The 16,486-nt window shown below is 43.5% G+C and overlaps 1 protein-coding gene across 2 annotated transcripts; it reads left to right on the forward strand.

Moving 5' to 3' along the window:
* The first annotated feature begins 354 nt into the window (after positions 1-354).
* LOC307020916 (oligodendrocyte-myelin glycoprotein-like) lies at positions 355-13,516 on the forward strand. 2 transcript variants are annotated; one of them, XM_079652618.1, is made up of 3 exons: positions 355-663; positions 8,357-8,559; positions 9,886-13,516. In XM_079652618.1, the coding sequence occupies exons 2-3, from the start codon at positions 8,552-8,554 to the stop codon at positions 11,297-11,299; spliced, it is 1,422 nt and encodes a 473-aa protein (XP_079508744.1). In that variant the 5' UTR covers positions 355-663; positions 8,357-8,551; the 3' UTR covers positions 11,300-13,516. The 2 variants fall into 2 exon arrangements, with proteins under 2 accessions (XP_079508744.1, XP_079508743.1); XM_079652617.1 differs by lacking the exon at positions 355-663 and having other exon boundaries at positions 8,284-8,559.
* Positions 13,517-16,486: the final 2,970 nt, after the last annotated feature.

Consider the following 16,486-nt stretch of genomic DNA (forward strand, 5'->3'; position numbering starts at 1 on the left):
TTCCACTTGCCCACTCGGGTCACTAAAAATATTGCTTAAAAAAAATAAAATTGTCCAGTGGTATAGGTACTTTGACAAGCAATTTTGTTAAATTGTTTCGTTTATTAACGCTACAACATAGCGTTTCGTGAGGCGGTTGTCGTTGTTGGGTGAAAGGCAAAGGGGAGCCTGCTCGCGCTGGCTCCGCAGCAGTTTGCTGCAGAGCCAGCGCGAGCAGGCTCCCGTTTGCAAAAACTATCTTCAAATAAAATAAAGTCACCGGAGGAGTTAAAGGAGAGTGACAGGGAGCATGAGAAGAAGAGGGAGAGAAAGTTTCAGCCAGCTTGATCGATGGAGTTGACTTCTAGTGGTGCAGCGACGCGTCCTAAAACCCTTTTATAATCTATCGATTAGATTTATGATTCGAAAATTATAAAAGTAGGGTAGACATGTGGAGATTATCCGGCTGAAAAAAACGTGCATTTATCAAACAGGTTTGTTTTCCACAGACCTTATTTCCAGCTATTTTCCAAAACCCTGTGGAGAAATCCCATTGCTTTTTTGTCGAGGGAACCAGCAGCTTCCTTCCTGGTTTAGGACGCGTCACTGCACCTCTCAATATGATGCCCATATAAACAAGGTCTTCTGTCGGCTCTGTACATCAATGCCGACCTATGCTGACAAGTAAGTGAAGAGTAGAAAATATAAAAGGTATTGGCTATAGGGAAATGTCCCAGCAGTTTAGGAGAATGAAGGTTATAATCTAATCTAATACATAGCCATTACATGTCTAATTCCTGATAATGACAGGAAGACAGAAAGCGCATTATACTACTAATAATAATAATACTGTTGGAGCTATATATCTCTTTATATTATTGACTAGTTTAACATTTATTTTCTTGCTGTTTTATAGTGTTTATTGTAAATGTATTCTTAGTTAGTCTCATAAATTAAAGTCGTTTCTATGCTTTTATTTTGAAGGCATGTTTTGGGCACTGGGTGATTAGAGCACCTGGTGTAATTGTATATATTGGAGACAGGTGGAAGTGGAAGCCAGAGCACTAGTAGGCAAACGGTTTTTTACCAGGGTGTTTCGAGCCACAGGGTTTTCCAACCACAGGAAAGGAAAGCCATAGGAAAGGCTTAAGGAACAAACCATAGGAAACCTGTTCATTGTCAATGTTATTGGATCATAATAAATGTACAACGGAGAATCTTGTCTGGACCTGGATCATTGCCCTGCGTAAGATCTGCTAACTAGTGCCTCAGCGGCTGTATTATTTTAAGTTAATTGTCTGTTTTATTTCTATATGATTTTGGCCGCTACAAATACTACTCATAATAATAGCAGACATTTTTGAACAATGACCACAATATCATTATTTTCATAAACCAAATATGAACAATTGAGGAAAATGAGGAAGAACTCATGATTCAAATGTTGTAGTACAAGTAGTAATGTAGTTAGTGCATAAATTACTATTGCAACAAATGTGTTAATTTTCTTCATTATTAGTCGATTTTTTTTAATGCAGACATATGTTGCAGGGACTACTAGAATCATCATACTGGCGTGACTGTAAACATCAGGGGGTTAAATAAAAATAAAAAGTTTTTTTTTTTGAGGACATTTCAGAATATCGCGATATATATCGTAAATCGCGATATAGTCAGTAAATATCGCGATATCATTTAGAGACCATATTCACATTAGTCGATCTGAAAGATGCGTATTTCCACATCCCAGTATATTACCCACACAGGAAATATCTGAGGTTCGCATTTCAGGGTGTCTGTTACGAGTACAGAGTACTTCCCTTCGGTCTGTCTCTCAGTCCAAGAGTGTTTGTACGGTGTACGGAAGCCGCCATAGCCCCGTTAAGACAACAGGTTCAACCATCACTCTCCGCGCGTCATGGCGCGCGGAGAGTGATGGTCACTGTGAAATGCGTAATGGCACTGTGCCACTGGCTGCACCCGACTTTTCTAGTACGGGGCGTGCCTATGGATGCTGTCCTATCGCCAGGGCTTAATTTGAGCCGGAACACGCCGGAACATGTTCCGGCACCTCTGAAATTGGATCCGGAACCTTTTTTATTGGATCCGCCACCTCCCGTGTCAATATGAGAAAAAAAAAACGCCAAAAAAAAAAAACGACTGTTTGTTCGGTGTTCAATGTTGTTATATGTCTTGTTAGTGTTTATTCCCCATTGAAGTTCCTCAAAAATCTTGTGTTTGCCTTTTTGATGCGTTTACATTTTTAAGGTTTTTAGCGGGAGAGGGGGGGAGGGGGGGAGACTAGAGGTGTGACACATAGCCTACGCTTGCGCTGGTTGAATACATAACAGTTAGCTTCGTGTCTACAATGTCAAAAAGACAACAAACTTTACTTAACTTTTTCAAAGTCAGTGACCAGCAGTCAGATCCAAAACGATCAAAAATAGTTTCCGAAAATCATGAGTGTGAAGACCACGGTGGACAGAGCAGTAGTATGCAGCCTACCATCGATGCTGCTAATGCACCTGTCGTTAGAGGGGATATTAGCGACCCCCACGGGGAAGGAGATGAATGGGACGAGACGGATGATGTGAACTTGGAATCTGCGAGAGATAGTGATGGCGATGAAACAGGTATTGTCAGGGACACTCACGATGGGCAAATCTGGACAGATGCCCAGTTTACACAGAAAAAAAAAAGTTATCCATGGCTGACAATGGAAACCACTGGACTGGGCTGTGCCATTTGCAAACAAGTGGGATCAATGGGTCCGGAAAAAACTGCAGGTGTGAAACCTGCAAAAGAATGGATCTCGGGCTCGGTGACATCATCTGCGCCCGATTAAAAAAAAAAGCAAAGAGCCTTAAGGAAAAAGGTTTTTGAGCATGGGAATACCAAAGCACACGCAATGGCATCAACTATTTTGGATAAGGCAAAGGCAAATGTACCAAAATGACCAGGTGCAAACGACTGCCAGAATCTTTCGCACAGCTTACAAGGAGGCCAAGCGTCATAGGCCATCTTATGGATTTGAACATGAGATAGACTGTCAGGAAATGAATGGTGTGGAAATGGGGAGGATTCTCCGCTCAAACGTCGCATGTTCTCATATACAACAGCACATTGCAACTGACATGAAAAAAAAACTGCTTGAAAGGATTGTCACTTGCGCTCCAAAAATCGGACTCATGCTGGGTTGAATAAAAAGAGCGCATTAATCGTGTATTTACGAGTGCAGTTGCCAGAGATGGATTCACCCGAGAACATTTTCTTTGAGCTCGTGGAGTTGTGTGATTTTGGTGCAGAAGGCATTGCCCGCAAACTGCTGGATGCCTTACAGCACGCCAAGTTAGACAAGGCCTTTCTCTCAAAAACTCTCGTCGGTCTCACATGTGACGGTGCATCAGTGATGCTCGGGCGCCACAGTGGGGTGGCAGCTCGACTCAAAAATCTCTTCCCAAACATCATGGTGTGGCACTGCTCTGCGCATCGACTTGAGCTTGCAGTTGGTGATGTGATGAAAGAGATGGGGGCTATGAATCATTTCAAGATCTTCATGGATAAGCTTTACACACTTTACAGCACATCAAACAAAAACCGGCTGGAGCTCAAAGAGTGTGCTGACGGTCTGAACATTCAATTGTGCAAAATTGGCCGGGTGTTAGACAACAGGTGGGTTGCATCCAGTCTCAGAACAGTCGAAGCTGTGTGGAAAAGTTTTGCTGCCCTCAACACACATTTTAGACACGCAGCGGAGGATTCTGCTCGCGGGAGCACATCTCGGGAAAGCTACCATGGCTTGGCAAAGCGCCTTTCATCCCATGCCTTTGTTTCCAATCTAGGACTTACGTTTGACGCACTGCAAGAATTGTCAGAGCTATCTCTCGAGCTCCAAAATCGAGAATGCAATATCATAACGGCTCATAAAGCCATTTGCTGACAGATCAGGGTGTTCGAGGCTATGTCTGAGCGGCCCGGACGACACAGCCTATTAAGCCAGCGCGGGGTCGAGGAAAACACCTTTCAGGGAGTACCCCTTCATGCAGGTCGGCTCACTGACAGAACCCTGGACCAGAGGACGTTTTTTGGGAGTCTGGCAAGAAACTTGGAGAAACGCATGCTATCACTTGGGGGAGACAAATCAGGATACAACAAGCTAATTGAGGATTTAAAAGTGATTTATCCACAATATTGGCCACAGGATCGTGACGCAGACGCGCTGTTTGGAGAGAGTGAAGTTCAGATGCTCTGCCAGCAGTTTTGCATCGAAAGCCCGCAGAGGGTCATCAGGGCATTCAGGGAATACCGTGACAATGATGGGACATTCATCCCAGATGAACTGAAAGACCTCTTGGCTTCGGTCAACACGATCCCCATCTCAAGTGCTGAGTGTGAGAGGGGCTTTTCCCAGATGAACCTAATCTGTTCAGAAAACAGGGCGTCTCTTCTCCCCTCAACGATCTCCTCCCTACTCTTCCTTTGCCTTGTCGGCCCGCCACTTACCCGGTTCAACCCCGTTCCATATGTGAGGTCATGGATTGCAAAAGGACATCGAACTGCACTGGACACAAGGTGCAGAGACAGAAGCAGGAAAATGGAGGCCGGGGGCTCTATGGCTGCTGTATGGGCCGTTTTGGACAAATTATGGTAGGAATATATTTGTCCATGCTGTGTTTGATTATTGGGTGGTCTATGGTTTAATATGTCTTCAAATCTATATTGAAATCGTAACTTCGTAGAAATCGTAATTTTCCCACCTGTTGTTTTGTTTCTCCCGTTAATTTAACGGACAGATATAATTGCTGCTTGTTAAAATGTTGCAGTATATATATTTTTTACATTCCGCACTCATTTGGTGCAGTGTTACGTTGTTTTGTTTCTCCCGTTAATTTAACGGACAGATATAATTGCTGCTTGTTAAAATGTTGCAGTATATATATTTTTTACATTCCGCACTCATTTGGTGCAGTGTTACATCGTTCTGTAATCTGAAGGCTAACAGGCTACAAAAATAAAAATTGACCTGATGTAGAAACATCGTCTGTAAGTGTATTTTTTTGTTTGTTCCCTTACCTCTAACCCCCGTACTGAGCCGCCGGATCCACCCCCCCTCTGCGTTCCGGCACCTCCCACTTTACAAATTAAGCACTGCCTATCGCGGAAGGTGGTCACCACCGACGCATGTCTGACGGGCTGGGGAGGTATTTACAAAGGTCGACCGGTGAGGGGTCTCTGGAGCAGAGACCTCCAACGGTCGCACATAAATTACCTGGAGCTTTTAGCGGTGTTCCTCACCCTGAAACGCTTTCTGCCTTTTCTCAGAGGACACCATGTCCTCGTGAGGACAGACAATACGACCACAATATCGTATATAAACCGCCAAGGGGGTTTGCGTTCTCTCCAGTTACACATGCTGGCAAGCAAACTGATCTTGTGGAGCTGCGGTCGTCTCCTCTCTCTGAAAGCGACGCACGTACCAGGAGTGATGCACCTCGGGGTAGACCTGCTGCCCAGAGGTGTACCACTATATGCAGACTGGACTCTACATCCAATGGTTGTGAGCCAGCTGTGGATGCGTTACGGCCGAGCCGCGGTAGATCTGTTCGCATCAAAAGAAAATGCTCACTGTCAGCTTTTCTTTTCAATGCGCGATCAAAACGCACCATTAGGCGTGGACGCGCTCGTGCACATTTGGCCTCCGGTCCTCCTGTACGCGTTTCCACCCCTGGCGCTGATACCCCCAACTCTGGCCAGAGTGAGGGAACAACGCCACACACTGATCCTAATAGCTCCACACTGGCCTGCAATGTACTGGCTGGCGGAGATATATCAGCTGCTGTGCGGTCAGCCGTGGCAGCTCCCCCTACGCAGAGACATACTGTCTCAGGCGGGGGGGAAGATCTTTCACCCAAATCCGGAGCGCATGGCCCTATGGGCCTGGCCCGTGAGTGGTATAATCTGAATGCAGTGGGTCTCCCGCAGAAGGTGATAAACACTATTCAGAGTGCAAGAGCTTCCTCCACTAGGTCTCTTTATGACTATAAGTGGAGGGTGTTTGAGGACTGGTGCCTTCAAAAAGGGCACACCTCTTTTCAATGCCCTGTGGGAGTGATTTTATCATTTCTACAGGACCTAATTGATAAACACAGAGCTTTCTCCACGATCAAAGTGTACCTGGCTGCTATTGCTGCATGCCATGTGGGTTTTGAGGGTAAGACGGCCGGCCAGCATCCTCTGGTCTGCCGTTTTATGAAGGGAGCTCGCAGGCTCCTTCCTGTTTCCAGGTCACTGGTGCCCTTATGGGACTTGACAGTGGTTTTAGATGGGCTCACTCGACCTCCATTTGAACCGCTGGAAGAAGCTGACATGAAGCACCTGTCACTCAAGACAGTGCTGTTACTGGCCCTGGCATCCGCCAAGCGAGTCAGTGACATTCATGCGCTATCTGTACATCCTTCATGCACTCAGTTCGCCCGAGGGTTAACGAGAATGTTGCTGAAGCCCAACCCTGCCTTTATACCTAAGGTGGTTGGTTCATGTACCCCCATTGACATTGAGGCATTTCCTCCGCCACTGTGTCCCTCCGGGGAACAGCAGCCGAATTTGCTATGTCCAGTCCGTGCTTTACGCACTTATATGGACAGATCAAAAGAGTTTCGTCATAATGACCAACTCTTTGTGTCCTGGGCTAACCCTCAGAAGGGCAAGCCTGTTACTAGGCAACGGCTCTCTCACTGGATTGTGGAGGCAATTGCTTTGGCTTACACGAGTCAGGGTCTGCAGGCACCTTCGGGTTTGCGTGCTCATTCGACTCGTGGTCTGGCTACATCCTGGGCTTTGTTCAGGGGTGTTTCCATCCAAGACATTTGTGCAGCAGCGAGCTGGTTCTCGCCGCTCACTTTTGTCCGCTTTTACAGATTAGACGTCTCTGCTCCCAGTGTGGCCCATGCAGTGCTGGGCCCCCTGCTGAGTTAGAGCTCTAACTGTTAAGTTCTGGTTGGTCTTGGTGACTTTCGAGATAAGCTCGTCTGGCAATACGGGAGCTACAATATCCCATAGTGAGACATCGAACGGAGTGTTATGAATGAGAACTATAGGTTACTTACGTAACCCCAGTTCTCAGAGTAACATGAAGTGAGATGTCTCACCAGACGGCCCTCCTTGCTATGGTGAAGCGAGAAGAGGTGCTTATTTTGAATGACGCATGCGGCGTTGCGCAAGCCACTTATAGGGGGTGGATTCCCTGACGCTGACGTCAAGATCACCAGCCAATCAGGATTGGCGTAATGAGATTGATGCTTCTGTTTGCTCCGCGATGAGGCGCATCCCATAGTGAGACATCTCACTTCATGTTACTCTGAGAACTGGGGTTACGTAAGTAACCTATAGTTTCACTTTACTTTTTTATTTAAATTCCAACTTTGGTCATGTTTCTCTGTTGTCCACATTCATAAAGCATAAAACAACAGCATCAGAGGGGACACATATTTCCTAAGGCAGAGGGGACACATGTTTATGTATAATAGACATGAAAAAGTGGATTTTGAATAATAGGTGACCTTTAAAGTATGGCAATTTTAAACAAATGCAATGTTTTTTGCTGTTGACTCGTGAAATGCTGAACTTGATAAATGCAATTTAGGTTTTTTTATGTTTTATAGGGGAAAACACTTTTTGGCTGCGTCTATGTTATATGTATCCAAAAATATTCACATTAGTTTAAAAAAAATGTTTTCAAGTTAGATGGATTATGTTGCTAATTACAACAAATATAAATATGACCAACCTGGTTGGAAACACTGATCACCCTCTGTGTCACTGTTACATTGGTCCTTAGAACCAACAGTGGAGATGTGTGGGAGAAGTACAGCAATGCAGTGCAGAACGGAGCGTTTCCTGTATTGCTGATGACAGGTAGCTGCAGTGGACTGGAGCCCTCTGCAATAAATCTTCAAGGTGTTTGTGGCACTAACTAAATTTACACAGGGAAAATAACAACCACTTACAGCACTGTGTTCCTCTGTAAAGCGATATGTTACAGAGGGATAATATGGATTTAGATGATTTATTTTGAGTACAAACAGGAGTGAAATCAGTCAATGAATCTAAACACAACAATAGCTGTCGCTTTAAATGCAGAAGTAAATCCTGAAAGCTGCCAGATGAGGGATAGAGGAGTTTTCCTTGAAGGCAGGGACCCCTCTGCTATGCGCTCCATTTCTCCTTTACCCCCACCCCCCCCCCATTCCACCTTCCTAATACTCCCCCCACCCCTCCCTGCTTACTTCCACTGCACAGAGCAAATCCAGAGCCTGCATTGCCTGATCGCGCTAACCAAGAGATCTATTTAGGAAATATCTAACTCTCAGCTCTTCAGAGAGGACAAGGACTGGAAAGCAGTGAAGGCAGCCTTAAAAACCTGCACAGGACAAGTGGGCAAGGGTCAAATCCATCAGAGGAATTCAGACAAAATCACCTTCAGCAGAGCAGCATCTGGTCCCAAGCTTGAAAGCAGGAGAGGAGAGAGGCTGGACGGCAAAAAGGAGCAGAGAAAAGTGACTGGAATGATAAGATGAGAAGGTGAGTTATGGACACATTTATACACTCTTTTATTCAACACACACACACACATATTCTGCCACACCCTGGCTTGCACACAGTATAGTGCTGTTTCAGCAGTGTCCTGGCTGTGTCTTTGCACCCGCTGATGCATGGGTTCTCTGTGGAGTCATTAGTACAAGCCATCTATTGAGCTAGTTCTCCTCCTCTGAGAGCATGGGACTGACTGCTCTGACAACCACTGATGACTGAACACGCAAACTCATGCCAGAGAAAATGACTGCAGGGATTTATCAGCCTCTGGTGTGAATGATATTCTTAAATAGACTAGAAATATCCTCTTCAAGATCCATTTACCAGTTATAGAAAAGGACCCATTTTAACCTGATACAGTACTGATGGGGCAAATATAGTCTCTACAGCATGAGTGAAAAAACATTACTGCATTGTTAGGGGAGTCAGTTTGGCATGTGATGTGAATGTTAGTATCTGCAAGCAATGCAGTGATGTGCAACAAACATTGTGCAGCCTGTTTCTACAGTGTGTGTGTGTGTGTGTGTGTGTGTGTGTGTGTGTGTGTGTGTGTGTGTGTGTGTGTGTGTGTGTGTGTGTGTGTGTGTGTGTGTGTGTGTGTGTGTGTGTGTGTGTGTGTGTGTGTGTGTGTGTGTGTGTGTGTGAGAGCGAGAGATATTTTGGTAGGGATGGAGCTTTAAAGAAACGATGAAGCAATTTTTATTCAGCACAGCCCTCTGCAGTTAGTGTGCTTCTCTGACAGATAACAAGTCTGCAGTGTGTTTCCTGTATTCACCATAGGTGTGACAACATCTTTATTCGACAAAATCAGAAAATAAGTGCAACTGGACTTGTACTTTAACACAAATGACTCTTGACATAAATTGGATTTGACATACGTAGAAATACTTGACACCTTCCCTAAAACCTAAAGGGTAAAATGTATGTCCATGAATTAATTAATTTCCTTTCATGTCAACTTGTGTTACTGCAATTCATTTCATTAAGTCTATCCAACAGCGTCCAATCAAGATGCAGGAGAGATCCCTGACTAATGTTACGGTTAAGAAAGAAAATAATTGTTTATGTACAAAACATATGTGGAGGTCAACAAAAAACGAAATACATGAATTACATTGGGTGAAACGTTCCTAAACCTCAAAGTTTGGGACTTAGAACTTGACTTGCGACTTTTCAGATTTGACTTAGGACTTTATCTTGTGACATGACTTGAGACTTTCAAAGCAATGACTTTGTGCCTCCTGGCCGTAAAGAGGATTCTGTGTTAGAAAAACTCTAACACTCTCCTGTCCTGTCCCCCTATCTTTCTTTTAGCAAGGATGTGCTGCTGAAGATCTCCCCTAATGAGGCCCTTCTGGAGCTCCTGCTTGTGTTGTCGCTGGGGTTGCACGTCCTCGCTGTGTGCCCTTCCATGTGCTCCTGCAGCCGCAGCCACCGGGAGGTAGACTGCTCATGGAGGGGTCTGAGACAGCTGCCCGATGGCCTGCAGCACAACATGCGCTCCCTGAACTTGTCCAACAACCGATTTCACGACCTTGATGGCCATCTCACTTCATACACCCATCTTCGATTCCTCGATTTGTCCAACAACCGGCTGAGCCACCTTCCCGCCGGCTTACCTCGTTCCCTCTGGCAACTCCATGCCGCCTCCAACCGCCTCCAGTTGCTGGAGAAGAACGACACAGTTCACCAGTGGAATCTTCGACTGCTCGACCTCTCTGACAACAAGCTGGAACGGGCGATCTTCATCAACAATACGCTGATCAACCTGGTCACGCTCAACCTTAGCAACAATCACTTCAGGACCTTGCCCACCAACATGCCTGCGCTCCTGGAGAATATCGACCTGTCCCACAATTTGCTGATGAAGGTGCTGCCTGGTTCTCTGGATCGTCTCCTCAGACTAACTCACTTCTATCTGCATGCTAACCGCTTCTCCACGCTGCCGTTTGGAGTGTTGGACAAGGTGACATCGCTTAGAGTCATCACTCTGGGCGACAACCCTTGGGCGTGTCACCACTATGACGACATCACGTACCTACTCTCCTGGACTCAGCGTATACCTGCCCGCGTCCTGGGCTGCCCCTGCCACATCCGGCCTGTCTGCGGAGGGGTGCGCCCTGGCAGGACTGGAGGGTGGCATTTTGCCTCCTATAACCTCCCCCCACTGGCAGCGAGTGCCCAGGACTTGAGCTCCATGGCCCCTGATGCCAGCGTGACAGGGTGGTGGTATTCTTCTGGTTCTGCTCTGCAAAGCACCCCACAAACCTCAGATGAGATCACATGGCACCACCCTTTCACAGCCATTAGTACCTCCACCCTGCGACCTGGAAGCAGAGACACACACCTAACTATTAATCACATCTCTGCATCTGCTAGCCCAGCTGCAGCGGAGCACATGCTCAACACTGATTTCAGTCTCATCTCCGGCAAAAAGAAAGACTCATCCGCTGACTCACTCCACACCACCGACCAATCCTCTTTTTCTGAGACAAGCTCCATTGCTGAAACACCCATCATTGCTGACGTGACATTGGCCACAGGCAGCTTCTTTACAACAGAGAGCTCCTCCATCCAAACAAAAAAGACAACCACTCTGCGCACCAGGAGTGTAAGGAGGAAAAATCAGTCCCTTTATAACAGTGGCCCGACTCTTGCTACAGACTCCTGGCAGCCTTTCCTGTGCAACCTAGGCCTTCTGTCTGTCCTTCTGCCACAAGTCCTCTGAAAGACAAAAACACTGAGAACTGTACCTTTACAGCACAAACTAGTACAAGACACACAAGACTTTTGACTGTTGTAGTACTTTTACGTTTGTATATTAACAGCATTCTCAAAAAAAGGCATACAAATACAAAGGCTGTATGAGGAGCTTAATAATTCCTGCTACTTTTTATAGTAATAGCTCATTGCATTATGTTTTCTAAAAATACTTTTTACAAGCATCCACTTGAATAAAAAAATAGCATTGTAATGTATATATATGAGCACATGATGGCACTATACATTCAGGTACACATGTTTCCTGTCGCTGAATGTATTCTGGTGCTTAGCAACCATGGTCTACCCAGATCAATGCTGTCCTAAATTGATTGTGTATCTTACATTTTTCCCATTATTTGGCTAGTGTTGCTTTGGCCATATCTTTTTTGTATCTTATTTATTGCATTGGCTTCCAAAAAGGTACAAAGCTCAAGTTTTTGAATGAATTATCGTGACTAAAGTGTTGGGTAAGCTTCTTTAAAAGTAAAAAGCTTTGCAATGCAACAATTATTTCACATAGGAAAACATTTAACCACGGCTGAGCTTCCCTAGAGAACTTAAGCTGGTAAATAAAGCTACTTCTAAAAAAGTAGTTCAAACTACTAAAAAGAAGGATCATATTTACAATGTACATTGGATACAGATTATTAAAAAAACATAATTGAAAAAGGCACATGCCAGCAAATGATGTCACTGAATGAAGTGGTGCAGGAATTACGTATTTTTGGAAATCAACCTGGAAGTTAGCATTGCACTGGTTCCTTTGATAAAAAGCAATTACATTTTTCTATTGGATTTTGGAATAATGCAGACTCGTTTTCAGCATGATGAAGAGTAGTTTCATTTAGTCACTCTTAGCAACCACATAACATATACTGCTTATGCAATTAAAAAGCAGAATCTTTAAGGGCATGTTTTATGTGCTAATACAACAAAATACCCCACTTAAAAAATGTTGAACTTTTATGAAAAAAAAATGGGGCATAACTGGTGAAATGGGGCTCCTTTCATTGTATGGCCCAAAATGCTTTGTAGTTTGATTAGTTGACTACAAAAGAAATTGAAAAAAACTTGAATGTACTGTAGTTAAACTAGTATACTGTAAAATAAAAAACTGGTTTAAATGCGAGTATTTCACTACTCCCTAACACTGTTTGCCTATTTGAATAGATGTCCTTGATGCCTGCCTGCACAAACCATCACCACAAATCCCTCTGCCCCTTTTTTGGGGAAAGGGTCGATGTAAGAAACTGGCCATGCCATGTGCAGGAAAAGGAATGCAAAAATGGTGTGTGGAGCGGTGGGAAAACCAATGGACAATGTTGCATCACTATCTTTAAAACAACTCTGTGCCAAGTGCTGCTTCTGTATTTTGATCACATCTTAAACCTAAGTGTCCTTCATGATTCACTGACGCTTGTGAAAATTATCTGCATGGTGATTGAGCGCTTCAGGAATACTAACCTATATTGCGGCAGAGTATTAAAGCACAGACATTCTCAGCTAGTTTTTAAGATATTCCAATCTCTGTTGCATTAAGCGTAGAAAACTGTTTACATTTTAGAAAAACCTTGTGCCAAAAGGGGCCAAAATAGTAGAAAACGCATCATGGAAAGTTGCTTTTTATACATTTAAGAAGAATTCAGTGCCAGGGAATCACTTCTCCAGTTGATTTGTGTATAGTTAAATAAAATTGCTGATATTTACACCTCTTGATGATTGTTTGAATTTTGCCATAACTGTTTTTTTTCACACCACATTTCTTCTTCATTCTACAAGACTGCAACACTGGTGTTTTTAATTTCAAGCTGTTTTCACTGCGTCTCAAAGGAGAGGGCAGACACCCTGTTTTCTTCTTTTGTTAATATTCAACAATAACATCTCCCAAGGGTCTTTGACATAGGTGTTCAATGCTTTCAAAACAACAATAAACAAGGTCATACAAATCTAACCCATTAAACAGTGAATTATTCAGATTGAAATAGCAGACATAAATTAGTTTTGAAGTGTATTTTTTAAAGGAAAGGTTCACTAAACACAATAAAAGATAGGCTTTAATCACACTTGGAAAAGCACATCAATAACATTCTATCTGGAGGTCATTTAGTAAGCACTAAAATCAGGTCTCATTTTGTATTTTAAAAAGGAATCAAAAACTGTATGCAGATATGCTGGAATAAATGCCAACCAAGTGCATGCTCTATGTGATGCCAATATTGAATGTTTACTGAATTTACTTCATAACCCTTAATTTCCATATTACAAATAACAAGTCAACCAAAGAAGTTGACACAATAATAAACAATGAATTTGTATTAATATGTGTAGGCCTATTTGATTTAAGAGATTCAATGCAATGCAAGGTGCCTGTGTGCATTATGAGGTACAAAGGTATGGTGACATTCTTCGGCAAAAACCTAATTTATGTCAGTGTGATTATAAAATGCGTTGTTTGACTCCATTACTGTCCCCCTATTATAGCTGATGCTGTGTTTCGAGTCATGGCGCTTATAAGTGTATTAAAAAGCTTGGATTTGTAATTAATTAAAAATTTATAATCTCAGCAGAATATTACCCCAGAATAGTTTAACACAAGATGCTATGCTTATGAAGGTTATATGTGTAGTCAACTACTATCTTTAAGATACTTCTAAAAAAGTTTGGACAACATACATTTGGTTTACAGGTTCTGAATGTATAAGACTCCATATTTTCAAAACAGTATATCATAGATATCTGTTATAACTTGTTTTTTTTACCATCATAACACTGGTGGAGCTGGTACTGGGTCAGTCGAGCTCAAGAAGTTAAGAGAGGAAACTTTTCATGGAGTGAGACTTTGTGGCACAGGGAGACACAAGACTGGCGCGCAGGTACCCGCTTCAGCAAAAATGGAGACACTAACCCACACTAAGAACGATTAACATCCGATGTAACAGGCCATGAAGCATGAAGAGAGGGATGAATTATAATTTTAATAAAATGACATTCCCTTTTATATATATCCTTAATAAAACACACTTTACAACTTTTGAAGATTTACTAAACAAACAAACTATAACAGAAGTCAGGCGAATATGCAACCCATCCCACACCTGTTGAATACATTCTGTATATTTATAGCTAAGAAGCAGAAGTCAAACAGAGGAACTTGTGGTTAGTGTACAGTGTATTTTTGAGCATTCAATGAGGATCACAGAAAGTTTATTTTCATTTCTCCCTTCAAACTCAGTTTGTCCTTTTAACGTTGATCTTCGTTTAATGAATTACTAAAACATTATTTCAATATATGACAGCTATTTACCAGCTAGCTAGCTATAATTGTCATCTGCATACACCTAAATTATGGGCAGATGAAAAGAGAAATTGAGGAAACTGAGCTACACCTGAGATTATGGGTTCATTTGCACCATCAGTGTTTTTTTTAGATCTTTTTATGGTTCACTTTGTTCCTCAGTTTACCAGTAAGAAAGGGTGCAGAAAGTAGAAAGTCATTCTGGTTTACATCGTTTTTTAATTGGCAAGCTGAAAACAAGCACTTAATCCTGATTGGATGTTGGTTTTGTTTCCAGCTCGCGGTCACTCCCTCTAATCACGCGATTGCCAACACACGGTTCTCAATCATAAGAGGTTTCTCAATACTCAAATTTCCCCTCCTCGACTTCTCGACTCCTCGACTCCTCGACTCCTCGGTCCTCCGGTAGTGACCCGGAAATGAATTTCAGCGCGCCACGTTGAAGGACATCTCATTTCTCTAAATGCACTTCGAGGACCGAGCATCGAGCGTCGAGGAGGCTCTCTGGAGGAGCTATAACCGAGGAGACACTGATGGCTCCTTCAAGGATGCATTTCCGGGAACGGTGGAGGCGTGACGCAAGGCCGGACTTATCTCAGTCAATGACAGCTCTGCATGCATCCCTTGGATATTATTTTAGTAACTGCTTTCATCGCAACACGATGTTTACAGTGAGAATAGCTGTGAGGTCCGTGCAGAAAGCAGCGCAGTGTGTATAATATATATCACTCAGTATTACAGGCCTACATTCTCTTTTGTATTTGTATGCTGTAGTTTAGTAGATATCTACAAACAAAGAGTCAATATTTTTCTAAGACCATTTAGTGCTTCACATAATAAAATACACAACGACTGTAGCCTGACTATGCTTTAGGAGCAGTAGGTGTGTGTGGTACAGTGTGTAGGTGCGTGTGTGGTACAGTGTGTAGGTGTGTGTTGTACACTGTGTATGCAGCGGACAGACGGGTCTCAGTTGGTTTGGTGTCCTGTGCTTACTTTTAATACTTGTACAACTTTTGGCCCGTAATTTCAATTCCCCATTTCCCCAATCCAGTCTCTGATTGTGTTACGTATTATGAGAGTGCTCTCATACTTGTTTGATTCTGAATATTTATATAAATATATGTGTGTGTATGTCCGCATCTGTAGCCTGTTATTGTCTCATTATACCGCACTGTCAATGAATTAAAAGTAAATATATGTAAGTCGTCATGAACACATCTGTCCATCAGAGTGCTGCTGTGTCTCCTGTCATCATTAATGGACGTCTCTTTAAAATGACCGCTCAGAGGAGAGGAGTTCACATTTCTCTAACCGCCTGCTGCTTCCACTCCTCTCTCCTCGGTTCCCCTCCTCAGTCCTCCGCTCGCATCTCCTGTGGGCACCAAGTCTCGAGGAGAGGAGTCGAGGATAGGAGTCGAGGAGGGGAAATTTGAGTATTGAGAAACCTCTATAGACGGTTCTCAACATGGCGGCCCCTGAGCCCGCGGCTACCATGCAACAGCAAGAACAGTGCCATTAGATGGCGCCAGTGCTGAGAGAGCCAACATGAAGGGAACCGCAGGGTGGCAGCGACGTTAACTGCAACGACGGCCAAGGGGACACGTCACGTTCATTGGTGAGGTTAAGCCTGGACAAGGTCGAACAAGGAAGGGAAAGCGAAGGGAATAAAGCTGTATTAGCAGAGCGGCTGCCATTAGTTAGCTTAGCCATGTACAGTAGTAGAATAATTACTCCGATGTTATGAGTACCAATAGGCCTACATTTAAAAAAATACTCTGTTACAAGTAAAATTCCTGCATTCAAAATCTTAAGTAAAAGTGAAAAATAATCGGCATCAAAATATACTTGAAGTAG

The sequence above is a fragment of the Notothenia rossii genome (genome assembly GCF_949606895.1).
Source record: "Notothenia rossii genome assembly, chromosome: 9".
NCBI lineage: Eukaryota > Metazoa > Chordata > Actinopteri > Perciformes > Nototheniidae > Notothenia > Notothenia rossii.